The sequence below is a fragment of the Lagenorhynchus albirostris genome, chromosome 20, assembly GCF_949774975.1.
Source record: "Lagenorhynchus albirostris chromosome 20, mLagAlb1.1, whole genome shotgun sequence".
Taxonomy (NCBI): Eukaryota; Metazoa; Chordata; class Mammalia; order Artiodactyla; family Delphinidae; genus Lagenorhynchus; species Lagenorhynchus albirostris.
The window spans coordinates 16540720-16565737 of NC_083114.1; the positions used below are offsets into that span (position 1 = coordinate 16540720).

A 25018-nucleotide genomic window follows, 5' to 3' on the forward strand; every position below is an offset into this window, starting at 1 on the left:
AAAAGATAACTTCCTTTTACTTCTTCTCATTCTCCACTCCTCTCCTTTGTTTGTCCCGCTCTTCTCTCTCCCACCTCGCCCTCTATGCTTTGTCTCTCATCTTCCTCCAAATAATCCTATTTAATAAAGTTGATCATTTCAAACAGTCTCCATTTCTATGAACTGTGGCATTTAATTCTTGTCCGTGGCCATCTTGAGGCTCTGCAGATGTAGTCAGTGGAAACAGAATTACACTTCGTGAACACGGTGATTTTAAAGTAGATCTTTAGTCAAACGCCATCAAAATGCAAAACAGAAAAATATTCCCAAACACATTCACTCCTTTGTTAATATCTCCATATACACACCCAGCAGGCACATATACTTTTTATGGGAAAAATTCCATTCCAAAGCTGATGTATACAAAAAATTTCACGTCTGTGTGCATGTTATTTATAATCTGAAGTCATGAGACATTGAGCATATTTTCAAGAGATGAAAAAGTAGAGACTCAGTATTCAGAGATAACATACATCTGATCATCAGTGTGGTCTCACGTGTGGCCACTGTAAATATATGACCACAGAACACACTAAGAATATAGAATGATACATACCAGTCAGCAAGCTTAGATTTATGGAGCTGCAGAAAGTAACACAAGACAGAGAGAGGTCCAGGAAGGCTAAAACCCAGGCGGTAAATTACTCTCCAAGTGTGAGTTGTAAACAGTCACAATTGTACCCTTCTCCCTCTTTACTCTTTTTTATAAATATCTTTAAATCCTTGCTCATCCCGTTCTTCAACCCAGCAATTAAAGAAAAAAGACACCAGTTGTCTGAGATTTCGCGTAACCTTTCATACCCAATATCTTCGTTATCTTAAAAAAAGAAATGTTCAGTAGTCAGTGAGGGTTATGTTTTGCAATACCCCAGGGTGGAGAAGATCTGTTCACTGGGGTTTCCATTTTCACCCTGATGTCCCCGTTTGTCACATTCACCAGTCACCTCATGCCCCTCACCCTGTGTTCTGGCAGGATTTGAGACATGCAAATTGCAAACTGGTCGATAGCAACTTTGCATATTTTGAATAGAAGAGAACCCCGTAGTACCGCTCAATCTGTTCACAAGGAAATCTGAGATAATGGGGAATGAGAACAAGGGCAGACCAAGCGTCCTAAGTGTTTTCTTCAAAGTGTTTATTATGCTTATTAAATCTATTGTACAGTGATGAATGAATTTGAATTATTTACATGGTCAGCCTTTGAGACAATAACCTGATTTAATCAGAGGATGCAAATGTATCTTGTCTCTTTGAAATCTAAAAACAAGTTTAAACTAGAAGAAACTTCAGGACTTGTAACTTTCCCCACAGATATGGTTACAAACCTGCAGTTGTCAGGTTAAATGACATATTGTCAGAAATCAAGAGAACGGAATGATGTATTTCTTAGGAAAGTCGAATAACGCCCCTGGGAGAAAATGTCCCCTGGACAGCCAACTCTTGGTTGACAAAGTTCTCAAGTAAAAAGTCTTTCAATTCTGTTCATCTCGAAATATCGTGCACAGTCTGACATGAGGGTGTTCATCTGCTAAAATGTCAGTGGAAAGGAAAATGACATGGTAAGAATGGTTGGGTTTTCATTAGATTGTGGGCCTGGTGTAATTTTTGTGAAGGTTCGGACTGGTAAGAATTCTTCAGTTTTACTACTCAAGCTGTAAGAACCTAAGGTTGCTGTCACGTTAAAAGTATTATAATCCAATTAGTTCACAACCTAGGTTTCCATTACGATTTGGAAAACAATTGGAAATTGGTATCCAAGCCTACTGTACTTTGGGTTATTATTATTTTTTTCTTGGACGCTTATAAGGAATGTTTGTGAAAGGTAAAATCTCGTGTGTTTGTAAAGACAGAACAGGCACCCATGGTTCTGAAGGTGGAGTCTTTCTGAGGTAACGTGAACAGCTTGCATCTTGAATATTTTATAAGATCTAGGTATTAGAACAATGTTTCTGATGCGGGAACACAGTGATCAAGGAACAAAAGAGAGATAGGGCCAAAGAACAGACTGTAATATTTCTTCAAAATATTAAGTAATCCTAAGGCTGAAAACAGGAATGGATGGTGACTACAGATTGTTCCTTAAAAGGGCTCTAAAAGCTTAATGATTTATCGATTGGATCAACACTAACGATGCGCCTCTGACTATGCGTGTGTAAATAAGGGGGCTGATTTATGAGGGTACAATCATATGTTTCAGATATATTTGGTCCAAGTCTACATATTGAAAATAAATTGAAGGATTGAGGTCATTATCTGAATATTTCAGGGGAGGAACCCCCAAATGATTTGGAGGAAGGCTAGTATGTTAGGTGAAGAAGGATAAAAAAGAAGGAAAGAAAAGAAAGGAAGGAAGGAGGGAGGGAAGGAAGGGAGGAAGGAAGAGAGGAAGTGGGGAAGGAGACTCTAAAGGAGGTTAGGAAAAAAAGAGAAAAACTTTAAAAAACACTTCTGTTAAGAAATATCTCCTGCTTTTCTTACCTTCAAGGAGGAAAAGAGATCCCCAGGTGCCACCAGGGAGCAATGTTTTCCTTAAAAAAAAAAAAAAAAGAAGAAGAAGAAAGAAAAAGAAAAAAAAAGGAAAAATAAAAAGTTATCTTGTTAAATCAGCTACACATGGAGTCTGTCTGTGTAAGGAAATCGGCCTTTTCATTACAAATAGGTTTAAAAAGCCCTAGAGAAGAGAGACGTGAACAGAAGCAATATTATCTACTAACAACCTAACTCCCTTTTAGGCATCAGCTGAGAGAAGATCAGCGGCATCATTGAACAGGGGGTTTGTCTTAAGATAAAGACTCATCTTTATCTCTTTCAGGATATAAAACTTGTATTTAAATCAATTCAGAGAAGCACTTTAGCTCTAAACATTAGAAAGCGGGGAGAGCCTATTTAATAAAACAGCATTATTTCATTTTCAAAGAATGATACTGGCAGTCGCTGTGAGTTTAAATTCTGTATTCTTTTCCTCAATTATAATTATAGATGGGTCTGAAAGGAAGCATGCCTATTACTCTCATATTTATTCTTTTGACAGGTGTTATGGGACTGTAATTTGATGAAATGACTCAAAACGCAGATTCCCATCCAAATATAATTCCCGTCATCAACAAGAGTGGTTTAGGAAAAGTCCTTCTGCAAGCCTTTTCATAGATCTTGAACACCCCTCATATTTTAGCAGCAATCCATACTCAGGAAAATGGGGAGAGCCTGTCTTCAGGGCTTATATCCGAGGTAACAAAAGCCAAAAGGAAGGGTGGGTGTTTAAGGTAAGGAAGGTTGTCAGTGGGACAGCTTTCTTTTTCAACCGGGTGTACTCGGATCAGGGAAAGGGCACTCAGTAGGGTTTCCTCATTAACAGACCCCAAGTCCCGCGCGCGGCCGATAGAGGGCGCTCGGCTCAAGTCGCCCTGCAGGGGCGGTGCTTCGGCGACCCGGGGGCGGTGCTTCGGCGATCCGGGGGCGCAAGCACACTGGTGGAAGCCGCGTCCGCCGCGTCCGAAGCTGACGTTTTCCTGTGGAGGCCGGTGAGCCGCTAGGCGCCGGCGGAGGGTGGGAGCGCGGGTGGGCGCACGGGGGCCTGAGCCACCCGTGGTGGCGGGGACTGGCTGGGGATGTGAGGTCTCGGGCGTCCTCGGCCTGGCGCGGCTAGTGGAAGACTCAGTGCCGCTGCGTTTCCCTCCCCGACCGTCTTGCCTCCGGAGAGCCGTGTGCCCCAGAGCGCGGTTCCTGGACGCGCCTCAGGCCTCGCGGGGGCGGCTCGGGCGGAGGAGGCCCAGCACGCCGGGGGGTTGGGGGCGCCACGGGGAGCCCAGGGGTCTGCGGGCGCCGGGCCCGCTGGTGGAATGTTCCTGACGGGCACACGTCTCCGCCGTCGGCCTCAGTTTGCCCATTTTCAAAAGCAGTCGTCGCCCCTGCACGGGCCGACTGCCCGCAGCACCCCGTGAGGGCGCTTACCTCGAGTCACCTTCACCTTTTGATTTACGCTTCTGCCTAACTGATCAAGTCACTCCGTGGCCGAAACCCCTGAGCCCTTAGGACTAATCTTTCCTTTTGTTTGTTTGTACACACCATACAGTTCACCCACTTCAAGTGCACAATTCAGTGTCTTTTAGTTTAGTCTCAGAACGCAGGCTGCGCTCTCTGCGTCCACGTCCACCCAGCCACACTCTACTCGTCCTTCAGACCTCAGATTTAATGTTCCTTTATCAAGAAACCTTCTCTGACCCTTGACTGGGTGAGGGACCCCATGAGCCAGTCTCTCAGGGACCTGAATTCCACTTTGTAGTATTTAGTTATAATTGAATACTTGGTTTTTATTATCCTCTGTTACTGTGTAAGTTCTGTGGGGTCAGAACTTGCCTTGATTGTTTCCGTGACTCCAGCAGCTAGCACCTATTTCAGCACACACGTGCCTTCTGTGTGTCAGACTCTGTACTGTACTAGGGATACAACCATGAACAAAATAAACTTCCTGCTCTCGTGGAGCTTACGTTCCAGTGGGGGAATGAATACAAACAAATAAGTAAATATATATCGTGGTGAAAAATGCCGTGAAGAAAAAAGAAATGCTGTGAAGGAAAGAAGAAAGGACTATAGTGTGGTCAGAGAAGGTCTCTCTTTTTTTTTTTTTGCTGTACGCGGGCCTCTCACTGTTGTGGGCTCTCCCGTGGCGGAGCACAGGCTCCGGACGCGCAGGCTCAGCGGCCATGGCTCACGGGCCCAGCCGCTCCACGGCATGTGGGATCTTCCCGGACTGGGGCACGAACCCGTGTCCCCTGCATCGGCATGCGGACTCTCAACCACTGCGCCACCAGGGAAGCCCCAGAGAAGGTCTCTTAAATGAGACTTGGATACATGGGCGTGTGAGCCACGTGGGTGCCTGGAAGAGTGGTTGGGTATGTGAGGACAAGCAAGGAGGCCAGAGGGAGGAGGAGCACGAGAGAAAAAGGGTAAACCAGGCGCTCTCAGCTCAAGGGTCCTTGGAGACAAGCCCTGAGTGTGTGTAGAAAGAGCTTGAGTTAGGAAGGGAGAAGCCCAGCTGTGGCTCTTAGCTGGTTCTTCTGTGTGACCTTGAGCCTCAGTTTTCTTCCTCTGTAAAGTGGGAGTAACAGGATTGGAGCTTCAGCAGGCCCTTTGAAGTACCCAGCCCAGTATCTGACACCTGGTAGCTGTATAATACATCAGTTCCCGTCTTTGGCCCTCGAGTAGAGTGTGTTGTGGCCTGTGTGGGCAAGGCCATTGGCACAAAGCAGACTCATATCACCAGATTCAGTTGAGGTTGCTGGTTGCTCTGCTCTGCAACCAGCATGTTTGCTTTTGGATGATGTTTCTGGTTTGCTTTGGCTGGAATAGCTCACCAGGTTCACTTCAAACTGTAAAGGCCCAGGGTGGTTTGGGCTGACAAATGTGATGTTCAGGATCCTTTGAGACAGCAGGTGTCGTAGAAAGAGCTGAGGATTCAGAGCCAAAGGATCTGAGTTTAAGACCTGCCTCTGCCACCTGCTGGCTTTGTGACTTCAGGACAGTCCCCTTCTTCCTGGCTTTAGTTCCTCTTTGGTAAGTGGGAATCCGTCAGCACACATTTATTGAACTTCTGTTATGTACCGGGCACTGTTGACTATGGAGGGGTGACTAACATAGTCTCTGTCCTCCAGAAGCTGACAAACAGCAAGGAACACAGGTGGCCAGGTAGAGTAGGAAAGGGTAAGACGTCCAAGCCCCTAACACGTGCCAGCCCCTGGGCTAGGCAGTGTACTGATGTTAGCTTGAGTGATCTTTGCAAACCCCCCATGAGGTACATATTCTGTTGTCCAGTTTACAGAGGAGGAAGCCGAAGGCCAGAGAAGGTGAATTTAATGAGAGAAGTTGGAACCAGACTTCAGAGGGCCTTGGATAAAGAACATTCCACAGAGGTTTTGGAGGAGGGTGTGTTTTGTAGGAAGTGTCCTTGGGTGGCACTGTGAGGGCTGGACTGGAAGGAGAGAGGCTGGATGAGGAGGCATTCTAACAAAGCTGGGAACCGAGATAGTGTCCATGGGGCTGGATCTTGAGAGCCTTGACCATGTGGGAGAGAGACTGGAGGAACGAGGATTGTTCCCCGTTTCTAGCTTGGGAGAACATGCGTTCAAGCTGGAGCCCCGGAGTGGGGGGGAGCAGAACCGTTCTGTTCCTATATTGCGACTTTACCCATCCAGAAGAATAATTGCATATTTAAACAATGTCCTATACAGGCTTAATTTAGCTTTATCAGTGCTCAGTGAGGCATAATTTCTGGTTATTTTCTGTAGTTCCATTCTTTTCTTTCTTTTTTAATGTATGACTTTTTTTTTTCCATTTATTTTTATGTGCCCTACGTCAGGGCACAGGTTAGGGAAAGACAGTGGGATTAAATGGGGCTGAAGGTCTGTTTCTCAGCATCTGTAATGGTGATACCATTTGGCTCCCAGGAAATCCCCTTTGTGACTTTATTTTCACTCTTTTCCTTTATTCTGTCACATTCTCCTTGGGTTTCCTAAGAGCTTTTTTTTTTTTTTTTAGTATTTCTCTAGTTGCCCCTTTTCTTTGTGTAATTGACATTAGTCTTGGGACTTGTTTTTTCATCTGTATGCAGGGGGAAGCCATAGATGAGGTCCTTGGGTTTCTGAAGAGCATGGAACAAGGGTTTATGGAGAAGGTTGAAAACCAAGAACTGGATGTAGTATAGTCAGGTGCTTTCATGAATGCTTGGACCTGGTCCTGAAGGAGCCCTGGGGAGAGTTCTCGGTGGGGTCCTTAGCCCTGATCTGGGCAGCATTTGCGAGTGGCTCAGATATAGACATAGGTAGTGTTAGAAGCAGGTGAGGGCATGGGCTTTGGAATAAAATAGGCCTAGGTTTGATTCCTTACCTGACCATGTACTAGCTGTGTGGCCTCTGGCAAGTTACTTAACCTCTCAAGAGTTTCAGTTTCCTCATCTGTAAAATGGGGCTAATGATACCTACTCCATAAGATTGTTGTGAGGATACTTAAGATAACACATGCAAAGCTGTCAACACCTCCCTGACATATGCTAATCACTCCCTGAATGGTAGGTAGTAAGACATGCCGTCAGCTCTGCAGAGGCCAGGGGTAGGAAAGCCATGTAACATGTCAGGCCATTCATCTCTGTGGTCCTAGGGCTGAGTCCAGAGTCACACATGGGATAGATGCTCAGAATGGCCTTGCGTGGGTGACTGACACAGCTTGCTGGGCTTACTCTCTCTCTTTGTACCCGCTTTGTACCTCGTATGTGATTGTTTCTGTGCTTTTGTTGTGCTGAATTGAGTTGGATAACAGACAGGATCAGGTGTCCCAGAGATTGTGGTAGATTGTGACTCTGGACTGAACTAATAAAATACAAGATGGGGAAACAGACCTAAGAATAGTTCGTGGAGAAAAGGTTCCTTTGAGCCGAATGCCAGGGCCATGTGAGGGCCAGAGCAGAGAATGCAGTCTGGGCCGCATTCCTTGGATTCCCAAGTAAAGGAGGTGGCATTGCCATGTGAGCGCCAGTGCCCACGGAGCCGGTCAGAACACAAGCAAACCATGGTTTTTCCCTCTGGACAATATGTTGAAGAGTGATATGGATAATGAAGGGATGTGTGTGTGTCCAGAAAGAGGAGGGCGGTGAGATGGAGAAGCATTGGCGGTTACGGCACCTTCAGGATGCTCATCTCGGAAAAGATATGACTGGGGGGCTGGGATGATTGACTTTGAATAATGACAGACTGGACTTGGTGGTAGGTTAGGGAGACTTTAGCCCCAGAGGGCAGAGCTCAGAACGGCGAGTAGAATTTTATAGGGCAGATCTTAGCTCAGAAGCGAAAGGACTTTCAGCGCCCTGCCTCGAGGGAGAAAAGGTGGGTGACTCCCTGCCATGAGAAGAGATTCTTTGACACCAAGTGGGAGAAGGTCACTTTCAGCTCTTTGGCATCCTGCTTTTGAAAGGTGGCCTACTTTGCCCTGTTTTTGTTCATTCAAGTTAACACCTTTTCCTGAGAGCCTGCTACTTCGGTGGCCGCAGGATGAGTAACCAGAACTCAGTTCTGATTTGAGAAAAAGCTAAAAAAGTTTCACGTGATCTGTAGTTTGATTTAAACGTAAAAAAAAAAGATGTATTTCTTTTTCTCTCTGATGTATAGAGAGCTAACTGAATCAATGAAATGCACAAACCTCTTCCGACCTCAGTCTGCACCAGAGGCTTTCTTTAGCAGGCCATTCCTATTTTGGGTAGAAGCATTAAAAGGGCATCATAACGTATTGTTTTCCCTTTTGTGGCTCTTCCAGGGGCAGAGAAGGTCCTGGGAGAGGAACCTCGTATTCAGTGAGCTGCTGCCAGGCATCTATGTCTCTTATTTAATCCTCACATCAGCCTTGCCATGGTTTGGGGCCCACACGCTTCACTCTTCCACTCAGTCAGTACTCAGGGACAGAAAAGTGGCCTGAAAGTTGTTGGGGAGAGGGAGGATTCAGTCTGACACCCCTCTGATTAGTGGCCACTGTGTGCCAGGCACTGTGGGAGTGACAAAGTGACAGAGGAGACTGAGCGGGGAAGAACGTAGAGTGCGTGGGGATTTGGTTACAGATGGGATAGAGGTTGGTGGTTGACTGGGGAAAGTCTTCAACACCCCACCCCTCCATCACCATGCACACATACTAATGACCCTAGCGTTTGTTCTGTGGGTGCCATTAAAGGATATCAAGCAAGGGGCTCACAGATGAGATTTTTGTTTTTAGAGGCCCATTCTGGCTGAGCATAGGGAGGGATTGAAGAGTTGGCGTTTCAGAAGGGTGTTGGATTAATCCTGGAGAGAGTCTCTGAGAGCCTAACGGGTCCTTGGAAAAGGAGGGGCCCCCTTTCCTTCAAGAACTCAGGGAGGTTGGAGCACTGGAGCTGGAGCCAGAGCCCACATCCCAGCTCCACCACTCCCTGCTTGTGTATCCGTGCGCATGTCAGCCCACTTTTCAGCCTCAGTTTCCACATCTGCAAAGTGGGGATTGTAATGCTTTTTGTTAGAGGGTAGTTGTAAAACTGCACCATGCCTAACACATCAGTCGGCTCTCAGGCGAGGCTGAATTTCATGGTGGTGGGGCGCCAAGGATATTCTCGTCTGATGGCCTCTCCAGACCGAGTGAGGTAGGAGGCGTCAGTGGCCTGCGGGAGTTCCTGCTGATTAGCTGGAGGGAGGCTGAGGAGACTGGAAAAAGCCTGGAGTATTTGGGTGGGAAAGGGAGGGTGTTTCTGCCAGAGGTGAAGGCCAGGAGTACCGAGGCATGGAGGACCCTGCAGAGAGCAGCGGTCCTCACTTTATAGGAGCACAGGCTGTCTCGGCCACATTTGGACCTCCAGGGCCTGAAGGCAGGGAGAAGGCTGAGCTGTTGTTCGCTCAAGCTTGGGGATTGGTTGGATTTTGAGGTTATTCAGTCAGCAAGCATTGATGGAGGAGTCCACTGTGTGCTCAGGACTGTGCTAGGCATTGAGGCACTGAGGTGGGGGATCTGACACAGTCCTTGCCCTCATGGGCTGGTGGGAGAGATGGGCAGGCAAACGCAGGGTGATTCCTGCACGTACAGCAGCCTGTGGACGCGCAAATAAAGAAGAGAGTCTAGTTATGTGTGGGGGTAAGAGGGATAGGAGGAATTAACCAAAAAGAAATCATTGGAAGAGTGTTAGGAGCTCACAGAATCAAGGGAGAAGCCTAGAGAACTGTGCAGGAATCCAGACATTTCTGGAAGGCCAGGCAGCAAGACCTTCAAGGACAGTTCAGAGCAGGAAGAAGCTGATCAGGACACACTTCTCAGGGGTACGTGAACTCATTTGCCGGCTCTTTGTAACCATGTTCAGGACCCTATTTCCAGAGGTGGCATATACTCAAGTGGCCTAGTTTGGGTCTGATGCTCTCCTTGTGGCTGGGAGAGATGCAGCCACTGGCGGCAGTCTCAGCAGGCCACACTCAATGGGAAGGAGTCATCCCTTGAAAAGAAAATTGGGGGTGAAGGAAGCTGTTAGGAAGAACCACAGAAATGTATTACAGGATGAATAAAAGTCCTTTTGGGGCAGGGGCTAGTGTTCCAGGTAGCACTCATCGCGGGCTCTGGAGCCAGACTTCCCATATGGAAAGCCTGGCTTCTGCTCTCACAGCTGTGTGACCTTGGACAAATTTCCTCCCTTCTTTTTGCCTCCATTTCTTTATATGTAAAAGGAGAGCATAATGGTACCTCTTGTAGAGTTACTGAGAAGATTAAAATTAGTTAATTCTTGTGCATTTTTGGAATAGTGCCTATCACATGGTAAGTATTCAGCAAGGCAGTTGTAATAATAACTGTAAATGATGACGACGATGATGATGATTTTATTATCATTCAAGGAACTATAGGTGGTTTTTGTCAATGTGCCTGGCAGGTAGAAGAGTGAGGAGGGATGAATCTGGGCAGATAAGGATGCTTTCGGAATTGGCATCAGCCTAAAGAGCTTAAGACTTTATTCACTAGGTGATGGAAAGCCATGTGTGATGGTTAAGTTTATGGGTCAACTTGACTGGGTCATGGGGTGCCCAGATATTTGGCCCAACATTATTCTGGGTGTGTCTGTGAAGATGTTTTTGGATAAGATTAACATTTAAATCAGGGGACTGAATAAAGTAAATTGCCCTCCCTCACATGCGTGGACCTCATCCAAGCACTGGAAAGCCTGAATAGTCCTTTCCCTACCGAGAGAGAGTTCTCCTGCCTGACGCAGCCTTCGTGCTGGGACACTGGCTCTTCCTGGTTCTGCAGCAGCTTCCGGCCTTCTGACTCAAACTGGGATATATCAGCTCTGCGGATTTTGAACTTTCCAGCCTCAATAGTCATGTGAGCCAATCTCTTATAATCTCTTTCTTTCTCTCTCTCTCTGTATATGTATCTGATTGGTTCTACCTCTCTGGAGAACCTTAATACATCTGTTATATGCTAAGCATTCTGTCACGGTGCTGAGACTATAGCAGGCAAACATGACACAGGCTGTCGTGTGCCATCAGAGTTCAGTTTGCCTGGACTCAGCAGCCAGGGTTGGGTGACGTGATGCGGGGTGGTGGGCAGGGGCCAGAGCAAGAGGGGGTCTTGGAGGCCATAGAAAGCAGTATGGATTTTATACTGTAGACCAGTGCTTTTCCAGAGTTCAATACCACTTTCATGATTCTTGGCATATCCAGATTTCAACTGCATTCTTACTTGCTTGATACATTTTTAAAAATCACCTTTCTGCCCGTTCATTTTTTAAACTGTTGTAAGCCATAATACCTATGAGATTATGGAATTTTTTTTCTCATTACACATGAAAATAAATATAAAAGCATGACAATAAAAGGATGTTCCATATACTGCTTAAAATATTTTCATCTTTGTCCCATATTTTGGGAAAAGTTGTCATGAGTGATAGGGATGGGATGGACATCAGGGGTTTTAGGCAGGAACGTGACATGCTGAGATTTATGTTTTGGAAAGATTCACTCTGGCTGTTGAGTGGAGAATAGATTGTCAGACAATAGATTGCTGGGAACTCTTGCAGGTGTCTGCCTGAGTTGTGATAAGAGTCTGAACCGAGGATGTGCAGTGGAAGTAGAGAGGAGGGGACAGATTTGAGGGGCGTCCAGAGGTAGAATTTGATAGGACTTAGAGACCAGTGGCGTGGGGATTGAGGAGAAGGCAGGTTGTCTCTGTGATGGCTTTGGTTTGGTTGCCTGGGAAGACAGAGGTGTCTTTACAGAGGCAGGGAGCTCAGGTGGGGAGGCCAAGGTCAAATCCAAAGAGCAGGATATGCGAAGCAAGGGTTCCCAGGGCTACAGGGTTTGACTACAGATTTAGCAATGATGCTGTGAGGTTCATTGTGCCTTAATAACAAACCCATGCTTTAAATTAAATTAAAACATTTTTAGTTTAACTCGTCTGAGTGGACCCACACAGGCATTCTCTTCTAGTTATTACTGAGAATGACTAAGTATTATAATTGAGCTGAAAATAATCTCCCGCCCATACTTGCCGGGTTGGTTTCTAAGTATTGCTTGGGTTTTTAAGTAATGTAACAAAGTTGTGTTCTTTCCAAGTGTTAATTTTAAAGACTGCAGATGGTAACCATCTGTTACACGACTAGCATTTTACAATATTTGATTAGCACTTTATATAGTTTGGGAAAGCCTGCCAGTGGAGTCTGCCCATTAGTCTTCGGTGGTATGTCCTCTGTGGTAGCCCTTGAAGGTCTCTGTCCCCATGATATGTGGCTCCCCTCTGTTTGTTGTGCTGAAGTGTGACTAGTCGGACTGGCAGGTTGATATACGTGGCAAGAGAACCTTGAAGAGCCCTGCCCTGTTTGCACTCTTTCTTAGAGCTGGAACCGTCAGAGCTCACTGGTGAAGCAGAATTTGGGAGGGCTAGATCTGTCCATCAGTTAGGATTCTTGGGTGCAAGTGACAAAACAACAAACCCAAACCTGCGGCTTGTTGGGACCCTAGGCAAATCTGGGACTGCCTTCAGGTGCACGGTTTTGGGACTCAGGTGACTTCTTTAGACTTGCTTTCAATCAGGGTCTCAGCTCTGCCGTCTGCTGTGTGGCTTCAATCTCAGGCTTCAAGAGGAGGCAAGATGGCTTCCCTGAGGATGAAGTCCTCTCAGCATCAAGTCTAGAGGGAAAGAATGAAGCCTTTCCACTCACTCCTGCAGAGGTGTTGAGATTTGCTCTGATTGGACCAGTTTGTCATGTGCCCATCTGTGAACCAGTCCTTGTGACCATGTGGATAAAGGGCTCTGATTGGTCAGGCCTGGAGTGGAGCCCCACCCAGACCTTGTGGGCTGAGACCTGAAGGGGTAGATTCCCAGTGGCTCATCCCAGGATGTTACCAGGTGGGAGGATTGGGGAGGGGCAGGCGGCCACCTGCCCACCCCAGTGTCAGAGTGAAAGGCCATAGTACCAGGAGCAATGGGCAAATTTAAACTGTGGAGACAGACATTTATTGTTGCCAGGAAGATCATATGCTGGAAATGGAATGAAGGAGCCTCTGAAACTAGCTCCTTAGCAAGTGTCCTTTCCTAATTTGAGATAGATTAGTATTTAGATTTAGTATTCGGGTTCTCTTTTTTTTTTGAGTGGGTGGGGATTGTCTTCTTTTTATGTTACTTTAAAACTAAGGCCCCTCACTTAATCTTGGTCTGTTAGCTTCTCCATTTGGAACACAGTGAGCTTCTCTCTCTCAGAGAGGGGAAATCTGTGCAGAGGAGATAACAGATTCCATTCAGTCCAGTTCAACAAACAGGGCACGAAGCACTGGGGCCCGGGCCAGGCTCAGTAGGTCTGGCAGCTGATGAATCCCCAGCAGTGTGGGAAGCGCTGTTACAGTTCCAGGAACGTGGCACTGCGCCCCCCCCCAGGGAGGGACAGTCACCAAGGGCTTCCCAGAGGAAGAGACACTGACCTGGCCCTGGAAGGATGGACACAAGTTCCTCACATGGAGGAGACGGGGAAGGGAGCTCCACGCTGAGGGGGTGTGTGTGCAAAGGCACAAGAGGTGACCTACTTGCCGGCTGAAAGGGTCTGGGAGAAGTTCCTTGTGTCTGACTCTGGGGTGAGCCGAGAAACGGGTTCCAAAACTCATTCTGGCGTCACTGTGGGGGCGACTGGGGAGTGACAGGCTTCAGGCAGGGGCACCAGGCAAGATGCTGTAGTAGAGGTCCAGGCAGGATCCTCTGGAGCATCTTGTTAAGTTGCAGGTTCTGTCCAGTAGGTCTGGGGTGACATTGCGTTTCTAATTAGCTCATGGGTGATGTCGATGCTACTGGTCCAGGACCACACTTCGAGTAGCGAGGCTCAGACCTCTGGGCCTTCTTCCCTCTGTTGCCTGAAGTCAGCTGGTTTCTCAGTGACTGTGACGCAGGATCTTCCTGCTCATCTCCCTTATTCCTCCTGGCATGACACCTCCTCATCCACCACCTGAAGCTGGTCTCCAGAAGGAAGACGACAGGATGAGGCTGTGCCTCTCACCTTCGGTCCTTTCAGGCCTGCTCTGAGCTGAGACTTCTGCAGGACCGGATGCCCAGCCTGAGCTCGGGGTCTGGGTTCCCTGGGGACCTGGCTCCGTACTGTATCAAATACGTCTGCTTCCCAGAGCGCTGGAAGCTGGGGGCCAGGGCTGAGTATTGGCTTGATGCCTAGAAGTGATGCTCTGTGTTTTCCAGGGACAGAGGCCTTGCAGATGGCCCCGCTACCGGGGGCAGAGCTGGTCCAGAGGCCGCTGCAGCTCTACCGATACCTGCTGCGCTGTTGCCGCCAGCTGCCAACCAAGGGCATCCAGGAGCATTATAAGCATGCTGTCAGGCAGGTGGGAGTAGGGTCCACTGGGCTTGGGGTGGGGGGCTTCCTGTAACTGGGGGCCAGGGGCAGTGGGCAGGGATGGTTTTTCTGGTGGTGGGGTTGGGGGTGGCAGTTCCGTAAGAGCCACCGGAAAGCAGTGCTGGCCAGCCCAGCTCCTCTCTCTGGTTTCTGTTCCGGAAACAGGATGCACCCAGCACAGCAGCTCTGTGCCAGGGCTTGAATAAGGCAGCTAAACAGATAATTAAAATAGAGTGTGAGACATAACATCATTTTGACAGGCATACCTGCCAATAATGCACAACCTGAATTTAATCATGAGAAAACATCAGGTAAACCCAAACTGAGCAACCGTCTACCACATAACCAGCCTGTGCTCATCAAATGTGTCAACGTCCTGAAACACAAAGGCAGACGACTGCTCTGGTTTAAAGGGACTAAAGAGATGTGACAACTAAGTGTAAGGAGTGATCCCAGATTGGATCCTGGACCAGAAAAAGCAATGATTGTAAAGGACATTATTGGGGAAATTCATGAAGCTGGAATATGGACTGTAGATTAGATAACAGTATTATATCAGTGTTCAATTTTCTGAAGTTGATTACTGTGGTTATGTAAGATAATGCCCTTGCTTACATACCCAAAGTATTCAGGGGTTAAGGTCATGATACCTGAAACTTTAAATGCTTCCAAAAATTTTTATACAAACCCATACAGAGAATGATAAAGCAAATGTGGCAAAATAGTAACAGTTGGTGATTCTGGTAGGGAATTCTTTCGTAATATTCTTGCAGCTTTTCTGTAGATTAAAAATTATTTCCAACTAAAAAGTTAAAAGCTGAAGTTTATATAAATATAGTATGGAAAGTAAAAAAATAGAGGTAGTAACAGAGGGTTGTGGAAACATAGAGAAGGAGTAGTTAGCTGTCTGAGGGAGTCTGGGAGGACTTCCTGGAGGTGAGCATTTGAGGTGCTCCTAAAGATAAGTAGGAGGACGTGTGGGGTTGAGAGTGACATATCAGAGGAAGTAACCAATTCTTCTGAAGGGCCATGAGAGCCACACCAGTGAACCTGAATCTCATGTTGCTTTTCAAAGGCGAACATCTGGTCAAAGCAAACAGCAGCCCTGCATTGCTCTGCTTTGGGCCTGGCTGGATTTTCCAAAGCCACCCTCTCCACTGCCCCTCCCTTCCCTGCATGGCTTTCCAGCATGGGTCTGGAGAAACTCTGCTCTTCTTTGTGGTGAAGCCATGCAGCGAGCTCAGCCTGGTGAAAGCAGCTTCCTGGGAAGAGCAAACGAAGCAGAGAGATGGAAGTTTCCCTTAGGCCTCTGCTGCCCGATAACCTTTGGGCCCAGCTTGATTTGGGGTAGCTTGGGGCCAGTCTTCCTTTTCACGGCTGCCCTGCTGGTAGGAGTACAGGCTGTGTAGTCAGATAGTCCAGGATTCAAATGCTGGTGCCATTGCTTAACGGCAAGGTAGAGTTTCTGAGCCTGTTTCCTCATCTCAGGGTGTGATCATCGTAACTGTCTGTGGAGGGGTAAGAGTGATGCTGAGTGTACAGTGCCCACAGTGTGCCTGGCCCACAACTGCTGCTCTGAAGCTGCCCGTCCTGTGATTTTTGCCTAGTCATCTTTCCCTATGCTTAAACCTCCAGAGTTTCCGAGTTCATTCGGATGAAGACAGCCCTGAGAGGATCCAGCAGATTATTAAAAGAGCCATTGAAGATGCTGACTGGATCCTGAACAAGGTAAGTGCTCGGCTCCGACTTCCACCTGCGAGTTGGGGTTGAGGGCTGTAATCTCCATGACCACCAGGGGTCGCCCCTGCCCCACAGTTGAGACCGATCAGCGCTGTGGAGGCCCCCCTCCCCTCACCAGCCGCTCCCCTCCCCTCCCCAGAAGCCCAAAGGTGATGGCAGATGCCCTTCTGGTTGCGTTTTCTGCAAGGGGGTGCGCATCCTTAATCCCTAAAGGCAAACTTCTGCCTCACAGTGCTGAATAAGCTGAGATGGGGCCACAGGAAGAAGGAAGAGAACAGTCTTGCTGGTAGCAATAGTGCCAGAGCTGGCAGCAGCCTTGCGACGGCTCAGAGAGGAAAGCTGGGTGAGGCGGGGTTACTGAGGAAACATTCGAGTATCTGTTTTGGTAGAGGCAGGAAGGGAGTCAGGAATACAGACAGGCTTGGTGGTCCTTACACTTGGTATTAGAACAGCCTTGAGAGCTGGAGCACACCCCACCACTCTGTCCTTCTGAATCAGATCTCCAGAGGTGGGGTCCAGGATTTGTTTTTTAAACTCAGTGATGGGACTAGTTGGTTTCTGAATGTTGTCTTCTATAACCGGAGATTTTTTGTTTCTTCTGAACGAGACTCAACTTGATGGGAAGACTGGACACACCACAATTTTCAATTCCAATGTTCCCAGTGTCTTTCTCATCCTCTCTCCCCAACCCCGTCAGCTTCCTTTTCTGTTGGAACCAGCTAGAGACATGACTGTCTGATGCCTGCTGACCGGGTTCCACTGCCTCTAAGAAGCCCTTGCAGGAGGCGGCTGAGGCCTAGTGACCACAGTTCTCAGGACTTCCCGGGTCCTCCCTCCCCCCGCTGGCTTCCCTCACCCGCTCGTAATGATCTCTCTGTCTTACAGTATAAGAAACAAAACTGAGACTCCAGGACGTAGTGAGTGCAGCTACCTTGGAGACACTGATATTGAGAGCCCTCGCTTCGCCTGGCCCTAAGCAGCAGCGGCAGTTTTGGAACATCCACTAGCCTCGTTGGCTGGGAGCAGGAAGTCAGGGGTAGGAGAAGCAGACATTTGCTCAGACGGATCTTCTTGCCATGTTTGTGTCTCCCTTATGTTTGCTTTTCCAGCTGGTTATGATGTGAGATTTGGGGAGAATGTGTTTTCTCACTTTGCACTGAAAGCGATTCATTTACTCTGGGCATCATTCTTTGAGACCCAGAGCTGGCGTGCCCTCATATAGCTTCCTGTACAGAGGGCAGGGCATGGCTTTAACAACCAGACAGATCTGGGTTTGAATCTCAGCTCAGCGGCTTTTCAAGGGTGTTGGCTTCAAGTCCAGTTTCCTCCTTCATTAGGATTAGATAAGATGAAATCAAAGAGCCTGACGTAGGACATGGTATGCGGTGGGGCCAGTAAACATCCCTCTGAGGAAGCCGTCCTCTGCTGCTCCCACGGTGCTCACACATCTCTCTAGCTCTCTCCACATCAGGTCTTAGTTCCTTGTGGGCTGGTCCCATCCCTGCCTATCACCCCAGGCCTCTGATCCCCCGCAGTTGCACTGTGCCCAGCGGTCCGCCCAGCAGCTGCTCTTCCTGACACCAACCCAGAGAGGCAGAAACCCTGGTCCTTGCCAGAGTGGCGAAACAAAGAACGCCAGAGCAGCTGCAGTAGATGCCGGCGCGTTCAGGCTGTGTGAACCTGTGATCTGTTTTGAGCGGCCCTTGCCTACTTTACTCCATCTTAGCAGGAAAACGGGGAGGAGCAAGCCAGCAGTCATGAGGTTATTGTGAGCCTGAAATCGGTGGAGAATGCAGACCTGGGTCACATCCCAACTCTACACAAGTTACTCTTGGGTCACTTACCTCCTCTCCTTCAGCTTCTGTTTCCCCGCCTGTCCAGCGGAGTAATGACCATACCTACCACAGGGGGCCACGGTGAGGAGTCATGAACCCTAATGTACACCAAGTGCTTCACCCAGAACCCGGCCTGGGGAGCCAGGGAGAAGGGAGCTCAGAGGGGTTGAGCCCCTTTTCAAGGTCACAAAACTGCTAAGCCAGGTCTGTGAATGTACCAAACACTATAGATTTAGGAGGGAAAGGAGAGCAGCCGGGAAAGAGGGAAGGAAGGGTGAGAGGGAGGGAGGGAGGGAGAGCAGCAGGGAATGTCGGGGTAACTGGCCGGAGTGGGCAGAGCAGCCAGAAGATACAGGGAGAAGCCACACCAGGATGCGAGTGTCCCCCGAGGACTCTCAACCCGAGGATGAGCTAGCGCACATCTGTGTCCTTGCAGTCATGTGACTTAAAGTGACTGAGATACCCCCACTGCACTCAGCTGATCAGCAGATAATGAAGTAAATACATCAATTTGTGAAAGCTCTGGTGTATGTTGTTCCCTACTGTGTGCTGTCATACTAGATGCTGAGGATTAGAGATAGGCGAACAGAAAGCTGCCTGGGAGGGATCATTCTTCAGAGTCCTAATTCGCTAATTGAAATGTCCAATCCTAGGTAAAAATAAAAATTCAGAACTTGAATTAAGGTGGTGGTATCTCCCCTCTTCCAGTTGGGATCTGCTGCAGTGGGAAACCCGCTGTCAGAGAAGGGGGCACGGGTGGGCGGCCGTTGCTAACTTGGGGGTGGGGCGGGAGTGGAGGGGCATGCCAGGCAGAGGGGCAGTTTAAGGAGGGCAGGGACCATGTGCTGGTAAGTGCAAAATCTTCTGGGCCAGCTGTGTGCTTGCTGCCCAGGTGGTGAGCTGTAAGCATTTGTTGAATGGGAGAATGATAATACCAGGCAACCTGATGTCTCTCTTTTGTTAGAGTGTTTATTGCTTTTTAATAATGGGGGAGGCTGTGGGGTGGTGATTATTTCTTGGCCAAGCACTGGTGTGCGTGTGTGTGTGTGTGTGTGTGTGTGTGTGTGTGTGTGTGTGTGTGCGCTTATCACTGATGCTCAAATAAAGTCTTAATATTATTATGAAAGTAGTTTGGACTTTGAGAATCCCCGGAAAGGATTTCGGGGATTCCCAGGAGTCCATGGACCATACTTGAAAATCACTGTTTCTATATGTACACTGAATAAAGCAGAATACAAAGTAGATTTTTACCTCCCTTCTTGATACCATGCCTTTGTTAATTTGGCCTAAGATTGTATTCATTTTTTAAAGAACCAGTGTCATCTGATTGGTTTGCATTCGGCAGTTAACATGCAAAAAATCTTAGAAGACACGATGCTAGGGGAAGCAAAGAACACCTTCATAGGAGAAGTAATGCTTAAGCTCAGTCTTCATAGAGAAAAGAATGTTTTTTCAGGTGAATAAGTGAGGCAAGTAGAGCATTCCAGATGGGAGGAGAAGCATGGGCAAATATGTATGGCATGAACAGGTTGGGGTGCTGGGAGAGTGAGGAATTTATTTGCAAGGTACAAGGGTGCCAGAGAACATCGTGGACACAGCAAGAGAGAGGTCAGCAGTGGGGGTAGGAAAACCCACATCAGGTTGGGAATAGGAGTAGATGAGATTGGCGATTAGAGAGGCCTGCTTTGGGCCAGTGGCTGAAGTTAACAGGCATAGGGGCTCTTGGGCTCAGCCAGCCTCAAGGTTATGAGCCCTAGTCAGTTTCAGAGTTCTAATGAAGCTCCTCTTGTGCATTCATTACTCAAAGCTGAAAGGGAACGGGTGCCTCCCCAGATGTCAGTGGAAAGGGATTCATTCTCTTCAGAGATGCTGTGTCTCCATGGTATTGACAGCAGCTGATTAACAGGAGGTAGAGATAGAGATATTCTGATGGTTTGGAGAAACCTGATCCTGAATGAAGCTATCCAAGTGCCCACTCAAGGGCATGCCCCTCCTTTGGGACCCACTGCTACCCATATAGACCCCTGTACTTCTCAGACAGGATGGTATTTATGGAATTAAAGGTCTCTCTGTTCCACAAGATAGTGAGTTCCAGGGGCAAGGATCATGACTTCAACCCATTCAGCAAATGTATGTGAAGCTCCTACTGTGTGCAAGGCACCATGCCAGGTGTTGGTAGGGTACCTAAATTTAAGGCCTTAACCTGGATCCCAATTACATTTTCCTATTGATTTTGGCTCATAAGGCCAGCGTGTCAGAATTAGTAGAATGTGGATCTAGCATGATAATCACACTTCATTTCTTCATTTCCTCTGCTGTTTTGCCGTTTATTCATTAATTCAGTGAACATTGAGCACCTCTTGTGTATCAAAAATTCCATCTATAGTTTCATTAAGGTTGTGTTCTGGGTGGTTTAATTGCTCTGCTGATTGATCTGTATGGTTTCTGGAGATGTACGGAGAGATTTCATTTTGGGCACCCAGGATTATCCATAGGAATCTAGTTTTTTAATCAAACTAAAAAAAATATTTTTTTTTCCTGAAAGTTTTCTATTTATAGACATTAGCCCACATTTACACACACACACACATAACATTTGCTGCTGACAAGTCTGGCTGAGAAACGGTGAATGACTTTGAAAACATGTCTTTTCTGACATTTTCACCTTACTATTACTGTAAATCTTTAAAATTCTTGAATTGGAGTGATAAGGAGAATTGCCCAAGGCTCCAACCTGTCAGTCTAGCCTCAAGCTCCGGCCTCTAGGCATGTAGGTCAATGAACACTCTCATTCTTTTTTTCATCTTAGCTGCAGTGTTGATTTCATGTTCTCTCTGGTCTAGGCCCCTGTGCATAATTGGCTGTGTCAGAAACTGCTGCTTGAGGAGCTTGGAACCCTCACACACTGCTGGTGGGAGTGTAAAGTGGGGCAGCTGCTTTGGAAAACGTTTTGGAAGCTTCCCAAAATGTTAAACATGGAGTTACCATATGACTCAGCAATTCTACTCCTATGTATATACCCGAGGGAAATGACATACATCCACACAAAACACTTGTACACAAACGTTCATGGCTTTATTCATAATAGCAAAAAAAAGAAACCCAGATAACCCAAATATCCATCAACTGATGAATAGATAAATAGATGCAGTGTAGTTATACAATAGTATGTAATTCAGTAATAAAAAGGAATGAAGTACCGATACAGCCTGCAACATGGATGAACCTTGCAAACACTATGTTAAGTGAAAGAAGCCAGTCGCAAAATACAAAGATACATTGTATGATTCCATTTATGTGAAATATCCATAACAGGCAAATCTATGGAGACATAAAGTAGATTAGCCTCGGGGCTGGGAGGGGTAGGTGTTGGGAAGAGTGGGGTTTCCTTATGGAGTGCTGAAAATATTTTAAAATTAGATTATGGTGAAGGTTGTACATCTCTGTGAATATGTTAAAAACCACTGAATTGTATACTTTAAATGGGTGAATTGTGTGGTATGTGAGTTACATCAATAAAACTCCTAAAAATAAAACAAAATGCCAGGAGAAAACTGAATAAATCCCAAAGCATCTGGAAGGTAATACCCATACTATCATTAATTTCTAGAAAATTCTCTCCTTCTTGATTAGTTTCTTTTGAAGGGAACAATTGTCTTCTCTCTCCAGTGGTGTCCAAGGCTGAATTTTTCTACTGGGAATGAGGGCCAATCCTCATGCCTTCTTTACCCACTGTGATCACTTTTTAATCCTTTGGGGCAGTTCTCACTTTTCTTCAGAGAGAAACAAGCCGAGAGAGGCTAAGACATTTGTCCAAGGTCACATCTCAAGAACACACATCTCGGGCTTCCCTGGTGGCACACGGTGGTTGAGAATCTGCCTGCCAGTGCAGGGGACACGGGTTTGATCCCTGGTCTGGGCAGATCCCACATGCCGCGGAGCAACTAAACCTGTGTGCCACAGCTACTGAGCCTGTGCTCTAGAGCCCGCAAGCCACAACTACTGAGCCTGTGTGCTGCAACTGCTGAAGCCTGTGCATCTAGAGCCCATGCTCCGCAACAAGAGAAGCCACCACAGTGAGAAGCCCGCGCACAGCAACAAAGAGTAGCCCTGCTTGCCGCAACTAGAGAAAGCCCGTGTGCAGCAATGAAGACCCAATGCAGCCAAAAATAAATATATTAAAAAAAAAAAAAGAAAACACACATCTCCCAGTTTGGGCCCTTTCTAGAGGTTGAAGGCTGCTCTTCCAAAGGCTCTGAGATGATAACCTATCTACTTTAAGTTATATTTAGAAAAAGTTTTTTATCCTCATCCCCTCTTAGAAGTCTAAGAGGTACAAAGGACTTGGGGAAATGAAGTGACTTTGGATTACAAAAAGTTTGAGTTTCCCAACTGGAGTGCCCTAGGCCTGTCACCTCTACCTGAAGCAACCTTAACCCATTATCCCAGTGTGCCCTACTTATATTGTCACTTTTTATGTGTGTCAGGGAATGAAAAGTGTTGGAAAGCTCTGGGGTCTTCTCCTTGGCATTTTCTGTGGCTGAAAGCACTGAACTGAGGTGTCTCTCTGATGTGTATACGGCTACCACAACCCAGAAAAAGACATCTGATCTTATTAAAAGATGGACTAATAGCTATGTGACTTAGGGAAAGTTACTTAATCTTACTAAGCCTCACTTGTCTCATTTGTACAATGGAGATAAAAATAATAGCTGATTCCCAGTGTAGTTCTGAGGATTCAGTGAGATGCTGCACCTAACATACTTAGCTGGAGCCTGGTACACAGGTAGCACTAAATAAATGTAGCTCCTCTGCTTGTTAATTGCATGGGGTCTCCCTGCACTGGAGGTTGTCTGGAGCCAGTTTGGGCTTTCAGGCTGATTTCTTTCTGTACATTATTTCACTGATTAGGGAGAACAAACTCATTTTAACTTCTCCCTAAAAGCTCCCATCATAACAGAAATCTGAGGAGAGAGAAGGAATCATGTCTTCATGTCACAGGTGGGGGTTTGCAGGTCAGGGCACATGACAGAAGCTACCAGGGATTCTATTTGCACGAAGACCCTCAAGCCCTTCTGGGAGGCATGAAGACAATTTGAAACACAGGTTTGGCTCTGGACTGAGATGCTGAAGCAAGGAAAAGGGCAAAAGTTGCCTCTTGAAAACTTGGGGGATTGTCTTTCAATGTTTTTCTTATCTATTGCTGGGTAACAAGTTACTTCAAAATTTAGTGGCTCAGAACCGCCATGACTTATTATTTCTCATTATTCTGTTGCTCAGGAATTCAGGAAGGGCTTGTCTGGGTGGTAACAAGTAGTGACAGCTGGGTCACTCAGTCTGCTGCATTCAGATGGTGGCTGGGCTGAGCTGGAAGGTTCAGGAAGGCTTCAAATACATGTCTGGCACCATGGCCTTCCTCTGTGGGGCCTCCCTCTTTCCCTACGTGGTCTCTCATTCAGAAGACCATGCGTTTCTTTACTCTGTGGTGGCTGCCTTCCTCAGAGAGCGTGAGAGCCTCACCTTTTTCACATCCTTTTAAAGGCTAGGACTAGAGTGACACTTCTGCCTCGTTCTGGTGGTCAGAACGAGATTCAAGGAAAAAGGAAATAGACTGTACATCTTGATGGAACAAGTAGCATGCACATACAATGAGGAGAGACATTGATGGTGGCCACCTTTGGAGACCATCCACCACACCCAGTGAGCTGGGAACTTAAATTCTGGGAAGATAAAAACAATATGCTTTAAGTCAGACACTGGCTGAAGGAAGGGCAACTTTGGAAGCAACACTGAGGTGCAACACTAAAAACGTTCCCCCAGCTCAACTCAGGAGAAGCCATTCTCATCAATCTTAGAGTCAGGGACTGAGGGAGAGTAAAAATGAAAGACTTTTAATAATTAGGTCACAATATGACATTGCAAGAGCAAGGTCACTTTGTTCAGGATTCTGATAAAAGAATTTTAACTATGGCCAGAAGAGATAAGTGTTGGTGAGGATATGGAGAAAAGAGAACCCTTGTGCACTGTTGGTGGGCATGTAAACTGGTGTAGCCATTACGGAGAACAGCATGAAGGTTCCTTTAAAAAAATTAAAAATAGAGTTATCATATGATCCAGCAATCCCACTTCTGGGTGTATCGCCAAAGGAATTGAAATCAGGATCTAGAAGACATACCTGTACTCCCATGTTCACTGCAGCATTATTCACAATAGCCAAGATATGGAAATGACCTAAGTATCTGTCAATGGATGAATGGATAAAGAAGATGTGATATATGTAAATATACAATGGAATATTATTCAGTCACGAGAAAGAAGGAAGTCCTGCCATTTGCAACAGCATGGGTGGACCTTGAGGGCATTATGCTAAGTGAAGTTAAGTCAGACAGAGAAGGACAAATACTATATGATACCACTTATCTGAGGAACATAAAACACTGAATTCATAGACAGAGAGTAGAGTGGTGGTTACCAGGGGCTGGGGTGTGGGGTAAAAGGAGGTATGTTGGACAGACTTCCAATTGTAAGATGAATATGTTCTGTGGGGTCTAATGTACAGCATGGTGATTATAGCTACTAATACTGTATTATAAACTTGAAAGTTGCTAAGAGAATATATCTTAAATGTTCTCAACACAAAAAAAGAAATGGTAATTTTATGAGGTGATAGAGGTATTAGCTAATGCTATGGTGGTAATCACTTTGCAACATATAAGTGCATCAAATCAACATGTCGTACACCTTAAACTTTTACACAATGTTGCATGTCAATTATATCTCAGTGAAGCGAAAAAAACCCAAACCTCTGGTCAGGAGAGTGTCTTCTCAGTGAGAGCAATGGAATCATGACGGGAGAAACAAGCCACAGGAATGAATGGGCTCACAGGAGTGAAATCAAGGAGGGTGATGTGGGGAATTCCCTGGCAGTCCAGTGGTTAGGACTCTGTGCTTTCACTGCCGAGCGCCCCGGTTCGATCCCTGGTCAGGGAACTAAGATCCTGCAAGCTGTGCGGTGTGGCCAAAAAAAAAA

The 25018-nt window shown here is 46.8% G+C and overlaps 1 protein-coding gene across 4 annotated transcripts; it reads left to right on the forward strand.

Annotated features, from left to right (window-relative positions):
• The first annotated feature begins 3501 nt into the window (after positions 1–3501).
• On the forward strand, positions 3502–21089 carry LYRM9 (LYR motif containing 9). Of its 4 annotated transcripts, none has more exons than XR_009537548.1 (5): positions 3502–3560; positions 14260–14402; positions 16049–16141; positions 17039–17231; positions 20832–21089. XR_009537548.1 is itself a non-coding variant. In XM_060134157.1 (4 exons), the coding sequence occupies exons 2-4, from the start codon at positions 14277–14279 to the stop codon at positions 17054–17056; spliced, it is 237 nt and encodes a 78-aa protein (XP_059990140.1). In that variant the 5' UTR covers positions 3502–3560; positions 14260–14276; the 3' UTR covers positions 17057–18673. The 4 variants fall into 4 exon arrangements, 2 of the variants coding, with proteins under 2 accessions (XP_059990140.1, XP_059990141.1); XR_009537547.1 differs by having other exon boundaries at positions 17039–17189; XM_060134157.1 differs by lacking the exon at positions 20832–21089 and having other exon boundaries at positions 17039–18673.
• Positions 21090–25018: the final 3929 nt, after the last annotated feature.